The 14,017-nt window shown below is 38.7% G+C and overlaps 1 protein-coding gene across 4 annotated transcripts; it reads right to left on the bottom strand.

The window, feature by feature from the left end:
* Positions 1–37: 37 nt before the first annotated feature.
* On the bottom strand, positions 38–9,900 carry LOC143031497 (uncharacterized). Of its 4 annotated transcripts, none has more exons than XM_076195419.1 (3): positions 9,625–9,900; positions 5,252–5,363; positions 38–5,054 (listed from the first exon to the last, which is right to left on the bottom strand). In XM_076195419.1, exon 3 carries the CDS (start codon positions 5,020–5,022, stop codon positions 3,958–3,960), a length of 1,065 nt encoding a protein of 354 aa, XP_076051534.1. In that variant the 5' UTR covers positions 5,023–5,054; positions 5,252–5,363; positions 9,625–9,900; the 3' UTR covers positions 38–3,957. The 4 variants fall into 4 exon arrangements, with proteins under 4 accessions (XP_076051534.1, XP_076051535.1, XP_076051532.1 ...); XM_076195420.1 differs by lacking the exon at positions 5,252–5,363 and having other exon boundaries at positions 38–827; positions 4,173–5,054; positions 9,625–9,894; XM_076195417.1 differs by lacking the exon at positions 5,252–5,363 and having other exon boundaries at positions 9,625–9,897.
* Between the last annotated feature and the right edge of the window lie 4,117 nt (positions 9,901–14,017).

Raw genomic sequence — 14,017 nt, 5'->3', positions numbered from 1 at the left:
GTAGGTTTTGTAATAAAACTTTCACTTATCAGCAAGATTTATTCTTAGGAATTTTTTATTTCCACATTCTTGAGAAATTAAATCTATAAAACAAGTAAACAAAACTGTTTCGAGCTTCATACTGTGAATTGTGGATGTAATATGGTCCACTATGTATAAATGGTGTAAAATGAGGGTGCATGGACTAAAGGTAAAAGTATTTGAGGCAGCAAAGTTTTATGGATATAAATTGAGAGAGATTGGGCAGTAAATATCATTAAATGTTTGTGGTGGTGTTTAGGTAGGAGAGTGTAATATAGCTGTGGATGTCTAATATATGGATGGTATAACAAGAGAAATGGTGTCCTAGTGCAGGATTTCCCAAATTTTTCCTTTTAGTATTACGAAACCTACCATGACCACCACCTTTATAATGAGAAGGATGTAAAGTACTACCTCTCATTAACGGACTAAAAGGTGGGTAACGGCGTCCATTGATGTGAATAATCCATTGATTTGGAGTGGTTTTTGGGTGGCATAGTGATTGCACAGCACTAAACAACAGCACCAAAAACACCGAAAACACAGCAAAAACACCGTAAATACAGCTAATTAACGTCCGTTAATGAGAGGTCAATCTCTATTTGAATTTCTATACAAGCAAATTGATATGTAGGTCTGTGTGGCTGAATGTACATACAGTTGGTCCCTCCATGACCCTTTTCAGGGTCATAACCCACCATTTGGAAACCCCTGGCCTCGTGCTTCTGGATGTTACTGTTCTAATAGCAGGATCACAGGAGCGTTCATGCAGAATGGCGAGTTTGTCAAGGTGCACTGGGCAGAGTCTAGGAGGGATAAAATGAATTACAATTAAAAAAATATGCCAGCAGGTGATCTTTAGGCCCATAACAAGGTAGGATGATTACAAAAATTATACAAGTTTTAAAACCGAGCTATATTACATTCATTCACATTTGCTGGGAGCCTATTCCATTTATTGACAATGCAGTTTGCAACACTGTTCCTATCTACTACATTAAATGTATGTACTGTAGTGACAGCTAGAGTGAAAAAACATCCAATTTGGATGTTACTAATTCCTTTTAGATTTTGCCAATGCCAATGCCAATTCAGTAATTCACCTATTATTCATTGTTCTGGTGGTTGTACTGTATAGGGCCATGCAATATATTATGTACTATATGAGATACCACTACCAAATAATCATTGCTTTTATTTTCACACAGATTACAACTGTAGAACTGTAGGGAATGAGGTGGCTAGGAATATGCTGTGGTGGTGGTAAGCCTACACTGCCATCTAGTATCATAACACACGTTTCGAAAATCTTATGCAGGGGTGATAAAATCTGCAGACACAAGAACGTACGACTGGAGAAACTTTTGAAATAGCAGCACAAATTGGAGTAAATGTCAGAGCAAATTATATTAATTTCTAATCTTATTTTTGTATTTATATAAAATCAACCTTTTTTTTTAATGGCCATAGCCAATAGTAAATCATCTATACGTCCATGGACTTATAAGTGCAAAAAACTGGTAGATGGATTTACTCCCACTTACTCTGCAGCAATTTATAGCCAAATGAATCATTTATAAAGAATTTCTTTTTTTATGTATTTTGACAAGTAAATACATAACAATACATCTTTATGCTTTTTGGATTAATAGTTCTTCTCTGTTAATAGTTACATCAAAACCTATGAAACAGATCATTTTTTACCTCTTTTTCAACCAATAGAAAATAATAAAATCATACAGTGATAATCATAAAGTGGTCAAGCAATAAGAACTTCATCAAGTTCATTCAATTAGCATCCAACAGCTGAATGACTGGAGTGTATAAATCTACATAGGTTATAAAGCAAGTAAAAATCAGTTTAATTACTTTATATTAAAAACTGATATACTAAAATTATATAAAATGGAATCAGCATCGGCAACTAAGAGTGATTAGGACTCGGCATCAGTATTGGCATCCGCAACTAATGGTAAATAGGAATTGGCATTGGCATCAGCATCGGCAAAAAATTGAATTGGCACACCCCCAGCTGTTGTGTGGCCTCTGGTTCTCACCCTTTCTGTATATATAAATACACCTTGCCTATTTCCAATTTTCCTACATCTCTGGCCGTGATAGTTCTATTTTATCAATCAATGTATGGTGCATGTATAGCGATTTAATATTTATTTCTTTAGAAATTCTTGAATGCCAACCATTCAAACCCGGGTGTTTTATCACCATCATTTATCTATTTATTCATTTTAGTTTTCTACAGATCTCCCAATGTTTTCTTTGGTTATATGGTTATGGTTAAGGAGATACCTAAGGGCAACAGATTGATGTGTATTTTAATAGAGAGGGAATTGAGCAAGTAATGAGTTCCAGATACTATTTGGGATGATACAGTAAATGAAAACAGAAATATGAGATTGCCCATAGAATGTGGGAGTCACACCTTGAGTACTGAATGGAGAAACAAAAGGATATCGGTGGAAGTACTGAAAGGAATGTATAGAGCAATGGTTGTGTTGTATGGAGGAAAAATGTGAGTCATGAATGCATGGATTCGTCTGAAATGTGATGCTTGAGTACCCTGTATGAAAGTAATATGACATAGGAACATAAGAATAAAGGAGATTGCAAGAGACCATAAGGCCTACTAGGCAGCTCCGTATCCATCACCACCTGTCATCCCCATTCATAAAGTTGTCTAATCATCTTTTAAAACAACTGATAGTTTCAGCACTTACTACATGGTTACTTTGTTCCATTCATCGACCACCCTATTAGTAAACCAATTCTTGCCTATTTCCTTCTTAAATCTAAATTTGTCCAGTTTATACCCATTACTGCGACTCCTGCCCTGTTTTATTATGATGACCCTGTTTGCATCACCCTTGTTATAACCTTTGATCCACTTGAACACTTCTATTAGATCACCCTGCACTCTGCGTCTTTCCAAAGAGTGTAAGTTAAGGTGCCTAAGCCTCTCTTCATATGGCAAATTTCTGAGTCCATGTATCATTTTGGTCATTCTTTTCTGTACTGATTCTAGTGAATTGATGTCCATTCTGTAGGACGGAGACCAAAACTGTATCTCATAGTCAAGGATGGGTCTATCGCTGGAGTTTAATAATTACCTATGCACTTCAATTTGTTACCGTCCTAGCAATGATACCTAATGCTCTGTTAGCTTTATTTCTGGTGCTAATGCACTGCTTCCTACTTTTAAGGTCCGGACTCACCAGACCTCCCAAGTCCCTCTCGCACTCAGACTTTTCTAAAAACGTGTTATCTAAGCTGTATCTATTTTCAGGGTTGTGTAGCCCTACATAAGTATAAGAACTCACAATATGATAGGTATGGATGGCATTGGAAGAAGAAGTGGCCAGCTTGAGATGGTCTAATCATGTTACTATACTGGGAGTGAAACCAATGGGTACATAAAGGAAGAGGTGGATAGATGGGGTGAATGAAGCAATATAGGCTGTGGTCAAAATGTTGACCATGGGAAAATATGGGTGACAGTGAGAGAATTGTTTAGTGTCCGTGACCTATTCCATGAAATGAGTAATCTGGAGATGAACTAAAAATACTACTAAGTAAAGTAGTTCCATTATTAGTGTCCATGACCAATTTCAGGAAATGAGTAAACTGAAGATGAACTAAAAATAAAAAGTAAAGTAGTTCCATTTTCCTGTCAATGGAAAGAAATGAAAGTGATAAAGGGTTGCTCTTTCTCATATCCAGCTACTTCACTTTGTATAAAGGGTCAGATTAGTTTGGGGGGGGGGGAAAGACATATTTACTACATAAATCTTATTTGATAAAACTTGAGCACCATTATTACTCAACCAATACAGTTCTTCCAACTGTTCCTCATAATACTTCATACAAGTTTCCAAGTTAACAATGCAATACTTATTATAGTTATATACATAAATTTTATGCTTAGGGCTTCTTCTTAGTGTGAACGACCATGTGTTTTTTGAGATCACTACTGTCTAAGAAAGCAGCCACACATAGCTCACAGTGGCAAGGTTTTTCTCCAGTGTGAATCCGCATGTGGCGATTGAAATGACCCTCTCGTGTGAAAGCAGCATTACACACCTCACAGTGGAAAGGCTTCTCTCCACTGTGAATCTGCAAATGCCGAGTGAAATTACCTTTATGTGAGAAAGTAGCTTCACAGAACTCACACTGGAAAGGTTTATCTCCTCTGTGGATCTTCATATGATCACTGAGATGATCTTTTTGCGAGATAGCTTCAACACAGAGCTCACACTGGAAAGGCTTCTCTCCTGTGTGGGTCTTCATATGCTGAGTGAGAATACTTTTTCGTGAGAAAGCAGAATCACACAGGCCACATTGGAAAGGCTTCTCTCCAGTGTGGATCCTTCTGTGTTGATTGAGATCGCCTTTCTGTAAGAAGGCTGCATTACACATCTCACATTGGAAAGGCTTCTCTCCAGTGTGACTCCTGACATGTCGACTGAAGGAACTTCTATCTGAGAAAGCAGCATCACACAGTCCACATTGGAAAGGCTTCTCTCCGGTGTGAAAGTTCATGTGTTGATTGAGAGTCCCTTTTTCTGAGAAAGCAGCACCACAGAGCACACACTGGTAAGGCTTCTCTCCAGTGTGGATCCTTTCATGTCGACTCAGATGACCTTTTCGTGAGAATGCTGCACCACACAGTTCACAATGGAAAGGCTTCTCTCCTGTGTGAATTCTCATATGTCGATTGAGACAACCCTTTTCAGAGAAAGAAGTGTCACAAACCTCACATTGGAAAGGTCTTTCTCCTGTATGGACCCTCTTATGCTTCTTGAGATCAGCTCTTCTTGGGAAAGCAGCATCACACAGTTTACACTGTAAAGTTTTTGGTCTACTGTGGGTCTTCATGTGCTTATTTAGGCTGTCTTCTTCTGAGAAAGAAGTGTCACACAGCTCACAATGAAAAGGTTTCTCTCCTGAGTGGGCCATCATGAGAAAGATTGTATTATCAGCCACCATGTGCAGCTTATTTGCACCTGTTCCAATCAAAGCTGCCAAAGAAATAAAAACAAATTATTATTTTATAATCATGATCGTAATATTTGACAAAGATCACATATTTACATTTTTCATTCATTTCTAGACTAATTGTCTTTCCAGACCCATAACACAGTGTTATTTACAAAACAACCAGACCTCTTCACCTTGCATATAATCAGTGATATCATAAAAACACCAAATTACTAACCTTCCTCCACAAATACAACATAATGATGCCCTAATATGAGAATAAAACCATCCCTTTGGTTTTCATTCCTAGCATTCACAAGTTGCAGCTTTCCACTCTGTGAAACTCAAGTCTACAATTATTACTTTATTATATTTACAGCAAACTTTATGTCATCTACACCATTTGTTCTCAATTGACTCCCACACTACAGGGAATTGCAATATAGTTTTCTTGACTTGTTCTACAATCTTGACAAAGTAATTACAATTCTAGCAAAATCATTTACATTTCTACCACCTGTACCACACAATACATACACACATAAATACATAAACATTCAAATCACAAAACAAGCTCTTGAAGACAAACCACCAAATTCCATATTCCAACACACATATACACACACACATGAAAGGCACAGAGATACTCGATAGAGAGGACTTACTTTACTGGGACAAGAGAAACACAAGAGGACATGGAAAGAAAATAAAAAAACATAGCTAAAGAAGAGAACTGAAGAAAAACAGTTTTCCACATAGAGTTTTGGACACTTGGAACAAACTGGATAATGAAATAATATGCGCAAAAACCATTCATGAGTTTAAAAGCAAACTAGACACTGCGAGATACGATGGCAGGACACCACGAGCATAGCTCCCCTTCCCGCAAAATACAACTAGGTAAATACACAATCATCCACATACATAAAAATCCCTCCCAACAGAAGCAAGAACCACACTAACACACTTGCATTCAGGTCACCATCCACCACTGGGACAGTGCCAGTGTCAAATAGGCCTCGCTACAAAAAGTAATTGTCCCAGATGCAACCACCACACAGAGGACATTGAACACCTTACATTCCCCCACATTGGTTATACTCAGACAATACAATATTTCTTCCTTGAGTTGCTTATGGGCCAATCTGGTGGCAGCTGCAAGTTTCCCAGGAACAATGGGGCTCCTCAAGAGACCAGTGATAATAGGATGATGATCATATCAATAACTGTGTTCCACAGTGTAACAAAGAGTTCTTTAAAATCATGTATTTATCTATATAAGTGATACATTTTTAAATATATATACCCAAGTTCACAGACCTTGACCACCATAGTTCCTATGGCTTGCCCAGTCACTATAGTACACAATGTGATTCTAAGGTGTTATGTTTAGAAATCCTTTGCTGTCACCTCTTTTGAGAGTATATTTCTTATCAGCATTTACCAGTAAGCACGTAACACTATTTCCTTGATGCTGAACTAATTTTTTTGCAGGTGGCCTGCACATTCTTATTCAAATAAATATAACTCAAAATTACATATTCAAAACAAGATGTAAATTACATAAATCAACTGGACCTGACAAAATATATCAAGGTGAAACAAATTTAGTTTCTCTTATCCCACTATGGCATAACACCACCAATTATAATTCATGGCTAATGCCAGGAAATTTCATTTAGCTTAGAGGATAAAACTGGATACTGTACCAATACACTGATCCATGCATACACATTGGTACATTGAAGAGATAAAAGTGGAAGAGAAATGGGCAATCTTGATGGAAATCTAATATGGAGTGAATAGGTGCGTACCAAGACAGAAACAAGAGAGGGTGTATGTTAAATGCTGGTTCAATAGATGATGCAGAGGTGAAAGAAGAGACAAAGTTTGGAAAAGATGGAGAAAATATAAAAATCTGGGAAATGGCAAATATACATGAACTATAGAAATGAATATGTAAAAGTGTGCAGAGAGGAAGAAAGAAACTGTAGCCAAAATGTGTGAGAAAATTATCAAGAATAGATGGGTAAAACACCTGGAAAAAAACAATATTATAAACTCAAGAATATTTTGGATTCAGACAGGGAAGATCATGTACCTCAAATTTAATCTGTTTTTACTCAAGACTAATAGATATAATACAAGAAAGGGATAGATGGGCTGATTGTGCTTTCCTACACTTACAAAAAGCCTTCAACAAAGTACCACACAAAAAATTATTTAAAAAATTGGAAAACATACGAGGGATACAAGGTAACCTACTAAACTGAATGGAGGATTTCCTGCATGGTAGAAAAATGAAAGTAGTACTCAGGGAAAAGTATCCAGGTTGGAAGGAGGTGATTAGTGGAGTCCCACAAGGATCAGTATTGGTTCCAATACTGTTTGCTATTTACGTGAATGACATGGATGATGATGTGGAATGTTACATGAGCTTCTACAGTATATAGACAATGCTAAATTGTTGAGGAAAGTGAAAACCAAAATGGACTGCATATCACTACAGAGAGACCTGAACAAGGTTTGGAAATGGTGTCAGAAGTGGAAACTGGACTTCACCATTCAGAAATGTAGCATAATGGAGTTCAGAAAAAGTAAAAAAAAAAAAAAAAAAAAAGAATATCAGGACAATATAAAATTGGAACTAAGGAGGTAAAGAGAGTGGGATCTGAAAAAGACGTGGGAGTAATTATCTCAAATGACCTGTCCTCTGATAAACAAATAAACAAAATCATTGGAGACTCCTATAACTTGCTAAGATCAATAAAAGTGGCATTTACCTATTTGGACAAAGAAATTATTAAAAAAAATATTAGTCACATTAATATGGCCTAGACTGGAGTATGCTGTGACATTATGGTCACCCAATACCAAAAAGAATATAAAGAAAATTGAAAGAATACAGAGAGCAACCAGGAAAATGGCCCCAGCACTTTCAAACTTGTCATATGAAGAGAGACCAGTTTAATTGAGGTTACTGACTTTGGAACAAAGAAGATAGGTGACTTACTGACCATCTATAGAATCATGAAAGGCATAGAAATACTTGATAGAGAGGACTTACTATATTGGGACAAGAGAAACACAAGAGAACATGGAAAGAAACTCAAAAAGGATAGTTATAGAAAAGATCTGAAGAAGAACAGTTTTCCACATAGAGTGGTGGACACTTGGAACAAAATGGATGAAACAATAGTGTGTGCAAAATTCATACACAAATTTAAGAGCAAACTAGACACTGTGAGATACAAAGGCAGGACACCACAAGTGTAGCTCCCCTTCCCATAAGATACAACTAGGTAAATATAACAAAGGCCCTTTTCCCTTTACATGGGGAGGAGACTGTGACAAAGTAGACACCCACATCCTTAATACTCATTCAGCCACCCCTTCCATATGGTCACTTTGACCCCAACCACACTGTCAATAACAATGAAGTGAGGCACATAATACATTCATCATATCACAGACATACAATAACATCACTAGTGCCAGTACCAAGCCCTATGGTACTCCACTAGTCACCTTTCTCTGATCATGTTATCCTTCATCCATTCTAACATGCACCCTTCAACTCCCCCACTTTCCAATCTATATATTCATAAAAATACCAAATATGACAATTCATTTCTTGGGTTAGAAATAGTATGAGTCAATAAAGCTATTAGAAATGGTTTCAAACAAGAACAAATCAAATAAAACAAGAATATTGTTTCAGAATTGGAGATTGTGTGTTTGAGCAGTATATGAATTATAAATGTTTGCTTAAAAACTAAGACAAACTAATTTTGGAATAACACAATGAAGGCTAATTGTAAGTTGATATTAGCACCTTTTACTATAATAATGCCAAGTAGTTTTTGTTCATAATTTCTTCATTTTCTCAATATCAGTCCCCATAGTATATTTGACAACTCTAGTGGATGGGGAAATATCACCCAATTCAGCAGTTTCATAAAGTATGATTAGGTTAGCTGTCCCTAACCATTCTGTTGTACAACAATAACAAAAATAATTCACACCTAACACTTTTTTCAATAACCTAACCTTATCAAAAAACATAACCTGGATTTGACATCAATGCAACCAACTTACTTTAGCTCTTTAGAATATTATTTGGTGATTATTTGGATAGAATAATGGAATATTTATATTTCCAACATAATGCCCAAGAAAACAATGTGAGGTGCACATTTTTATGCATGATTTCGTACTTTATGTTTTGATGTTACATTTAAGGGAATTTTGTTCCTACTAATTAATACTAATATCTACATACAACTTTCATATTATATGATCTCTATTGTATTTTTTAATCAAAACAAAATAAATCCTCTGGTCAAAAAAATGGATCAAATCAGGGTTTGTAATTGTAAACTCAAAATACCAGGCTACTCAGTGCTAGTGCAGAAAAGTAATATTCTACTCAAACTGAAAAATTGATTTTGTACAGGCATAAATGACCGATGTCGTTGATAAATTCTTAGTTCAAGCAGAAAAGAAAAATTGAGTCCAAAGTGATTATCAGTTTACATTATTCCAGTGTTACTCTCATATTTCCTAGTTTTAAATTCCATGTCTGTCATGCAACCTTAGAAAATTGCTTACCACTGTGGATCTTGGTTAGGGGTTGTCTTATGAGGAAGCACACAATGAAAAAAATATATAATCAAGAATAGATATAGTTTTAAGATGATAATCGCGACATAGGAACGCGTCAAACGTATGGAATGAGAATCGTGCCACCCCAGAGACAACAACAACAATGAGACAATATACTGTGCAAAGTAACTTCGACAGTTAAACGCTATCGTTAAGATGCAAAGACCAAACTTGTATCGTGTGGTTTCGAAATTATAACAAATTTCAAGCTGACAGGTGTTCACGTAGGCACCGCACACCTTCCTCTAAGATATAGAACGTCAGGAACCGAAATTTGTCGGCGAACCTGGAAGAGTTTATTCATCGTACGTCAATACCATTTGATTAAACAAGGGGGGTTACAAAGATGTACTATACCCTATGCACTGAGATCTGGCCGTTAGGGCGGAGCACTGGGAGTTCCCCTGTGGTGCCACATATAATTATTTTATAATTTCATTTTATTATATAATTCTATTTTATAATTTTATAATGTTGCCTCATACGATTATATTATAATTTTTTGTCACACACCACCACTGAGATAAAAATCAAAGCAATGTTTTCTATACATAGGTTTCGTTTCTTTAAGTGGAGATATGGCATATGTGCATGCGAGAGCGACGTTGCCACTACATCTAATCTCTGGCCCCGCCCCCCTCACACTGCATTCAGAAAACATTGCATCCACACGCACGTTCTCGCCATGGATGCCCATATGTGGCAACACCGGGAAATCTCCTAGCCACGCCTTATCGGTCATTTCTCCTTGCGTTGACTATAGTAGGTGTTTTTGATGCGCCTCTGTTAGAACTATCAGGGTGGTTCCCATAACCGATTTTGATAATCATTGCCTCGAGTTTCGATGAATGATTATACAAAGATATATCTTTATATATATATATATATATATATATATATATATATATATATATATATATATATATATATAACGCTCGTTACCTTGTTTGAAGGAACGGGCTATATGCTTAAGGAGAGCTACCGCTCTTACAAGTCTCCTCCAACAGGAGAACTTAGAGAACCTCTGGGCTAATGACACAATTGCAGGTTCTACATTGCTCTTGTTTACACTAACAAGAGGTTCAGACTCAATTGTGTAGTCTGATACTTTCACTTCTTTATCTGTCTCAGGGCTTACAAGAGGAAAACTTCCACGGGTGGATACAACATCCTCAAATAAGTATGAGGGACCTGACAACCATTCACTCTGATTTAGGTCGGTTAGTTCGAGACCACGGGTAGCCAGGTCTGCTGGTTTACAATCCGTAGGTACATAATGCCATTGGGTAGGTTCGGTGGACGACCTAATGTGGTCTACTCTGTTACAGGACGTTAGCCATCTGGACCATTTGGTGTGGATCTTAACTGGTATGGGTTCATCCCAACCACACCTTAGATTGGTTATCTCTCTCAGGAGTAGTTTTCCCACTATTATTACTGGAGCTAAGAACCCCATGGGGTCAAACAGACTGTTTACAACAGACAGTATTCCTCTTTTCGTCGAAGGCTTGTCTGAATCCATGAATCTGTATAAGAAAACATCTTTTTGGACATCCCATAAGAGGCCTAGGCTAGACTGCATAGGCATAGAGTCAGAAGTTAGGTTCAGCTCCTGAAGGTTATCAGCCAGCTCACTGGTGGCAAACTTTTCCAGCACTTCCTTACTGTTGGAAGTGATCCTGTGCAAGCGTAAGCGTCCTCCTTCTTGGAGTGCTGACTTAGAGTCTTGGATTAACTTGTAAGCAGTCTCTGCATCTGGCAGAGATGCTAACCCATCATCCACGTAGAAATTGTTCTCTATGAAATAGCGAACTTCAGGAGAGGCATTTTCTACAGACTTACGCAAGCCATAGGTGGCAATGGCGGGAGATGGAGTGTTTCCAAAGACGTGAACAGTCATCCTATACTCAATCAACCTTTTATCAGGGTCATTATCCTTGTACCAGAAGAATCTGAGGTAATCTCTTTGCTCAGTCTTCACTTTGAAATTGTAGAACATCTGCTCTACATCAGCTGCCACTGCTACAGCTTCCTGACGGAAACGTAGAAGAATCCCGAGAATACTGTTTGTCATATCAGGACCTGACATCAGCATATCATTTAGGGAGAACTCTCTGGATTTGGCAGAAGAGTCGAACACAACTCTGATCTTGTCAGGTTTCTTAGGGTGGTATACCCCAAACAAGGGAAGATACCATCACTTCTGATCAGACTTCAATGGTGGTGCAACCTCAGCATGCCCACGATCTAACATCTTTTGCATGAAGGCCATCATATGCTGACGTTTTTCAGGCTTTGTGCTGAGGCTACGATGGAGAGACAGTGTGCGGTGCCACACAAAATCTCTATTATTACTGATGGCTACAACATTAGGATGGAAAGGCAGTGGCGCGACCCAATGGCCACTTTGATCCTTGCGGAACTCTGAGTTCATGACATCTAAGAACTTCCTGTCTTCAATCGACAGGGCAGTCTTGTCATCATCTTTGGTTACTTTGAACAAATCATCCTTTACTTCAGAGACGTGAATCTGGTTACCACATGGTGCGACTATAGAGGGACGTCTATCATGTACAAAGGATGTTTTGAAACTGCTAATGACAGAAGGCATACAAGTGCCATGGAGACACACTTCCCCAATGATTGCCCATCCCAGACTGGTCTGTTGAGCTAGAGGGGCATTGACAGGTCCGATTCTCTGGTCAAAAATGTAATGGGCTGAAGGTACATCTCGACCAATGATGAGAAGAATCTCAGCCTCGGGGACTAGAGGTGGAATACATTCAGCCAGGTCGGACAGATGGGGATAGCCGCGAGCTATGGCAGGAGTGGGTATCTCTTCTCTCACATTCGGAAAGCTGTCACATTCCACTAGCAGAGGGACATGTACCTCATGTGAGTTATGCCACGACATGATGGTGTAATTTTTGGTGGTGCGCCCAGAAGCGCCCGTTTACACCTGCACAGGTAGCTAGACGATATGAAACCCGTTTGCTCTGCTTGTCAAACAAATCGAAAAACTCAGACCTTGCTAAAGAGCAATTGCACTGATCGTCTAGGATGGCATAACACCACACTCCGAGCTCTGGCTTACTTTCAGGATAGACTTTTACCAAGAAGGTCTTGGCGCAGGACTTACTCATGGAGGTGGGGTTACTGCATATCAAGGTACATTTGGAATTGACTGCAGCGTCCTCCCCTCCATGAGTCTTTACTACGGGGGTAAGAACATTAGGAAGTGGCACTTGGTTGGCTACAGGGGAGCGAGGTGTCTTATCTTGAGCAACCTCCCTTCCATGCTGTGTAACCGCTTGAGTAGAACTTCTCTTCGACCTGGGTTCATCGTAGTGTAGGGCAGTCACATGAGTATGGGCCCTACAGAGCTTACAGAATAATTTCTCTTTGCAGCTGGAAGAAGGATGGTTACCTTTACAACATCTATTACACATACCTTTATCACTTAGGAAATCCTTCCTCTCGCTCACAGACATGGTACGAAAAACCCTGCAGAAATCCAAATGATGCACGTAGGCATCGTGGAAGATAAAAAAAAAAACCTTTTCTGCCTTTCTTTGCTCATTAGAACTAGCAGCGCTAACAGACCTGTCAGCGCCCGTGGTCGACTTACTGCCCCCGGACAACGTGGTGTCAGTCTTCTTCACACGTACTTGAGGAAGCTTAGAGGGAGGTGGCTTCTCTGGTTTCACAAAACCGTCGGCACCAAAGTTTTGATAAGAGAAACATGGATCATTCTCGACCCTTGCCATCTCCTTCACAAACTCAATGAAGAAGGAGAAGGGTGGGTACGGCACACCGTGAGAGGTCCTGTAGTTCATGGCTCTGCCAGTCCACATTTTTTGTATACAGGGTGGAAGTTTTGCGACAATGGGATTGATACCTGAAGAGGCGTCATAATAGGCAAAGAGTGTACTGTATACAGGGTTAGCCTTCAAGGCTTCTATCTGGTACAGGATGTCACACAGGTCGTATAACTTTAAGGTATCTCTAGGTGATATCCTAGAAAAGTTGGTGAGCTTCTTTTTAATCGAAGTCTCAACGATTAAAGGGGCGGCAAACCTGTCATCCAAGCGCTCCCAAATTCTACTGCACGCCATGTTTGGATTCTTGGCATTTGAGTTTCTGGTTGTACGGGCCCATCCTTTAGACTCAGGACCTAGGTACTTAACTAACAGGTCCATTTCCTCCTTACGTGAGATGCTTAACTCTTGCACGACTTCCTTGAAACTCTCCTTCCAAACAGCATAGTCTTCCGCAGTATCATCAAACGTAGACAGCCTGCTAAGAAGTAACTCCTTCCACAAGAAGAACTTGCTCAAAT

The sequence above is a fragment of the Oratosquilla oratoria genome, chromosome 12 (genome assembly GCF_046742065.1).
Source record: "Oratosquilla oratoria isolate Oo_2021 chromosome 12, ASM4674206v1, whole genome shotgun sequence".
Classification (NCBI taxonomy): domain Eukaryota; kingdom Metazoa; phylum Arthropoda; class Malacostraca; order Stomatopoda; family Squillidae; genus Oratosquilla; species Oratosquilla oratoria.
This window is presented reverse-complemented; position numbering and strand designations above follow the sequence as displayed.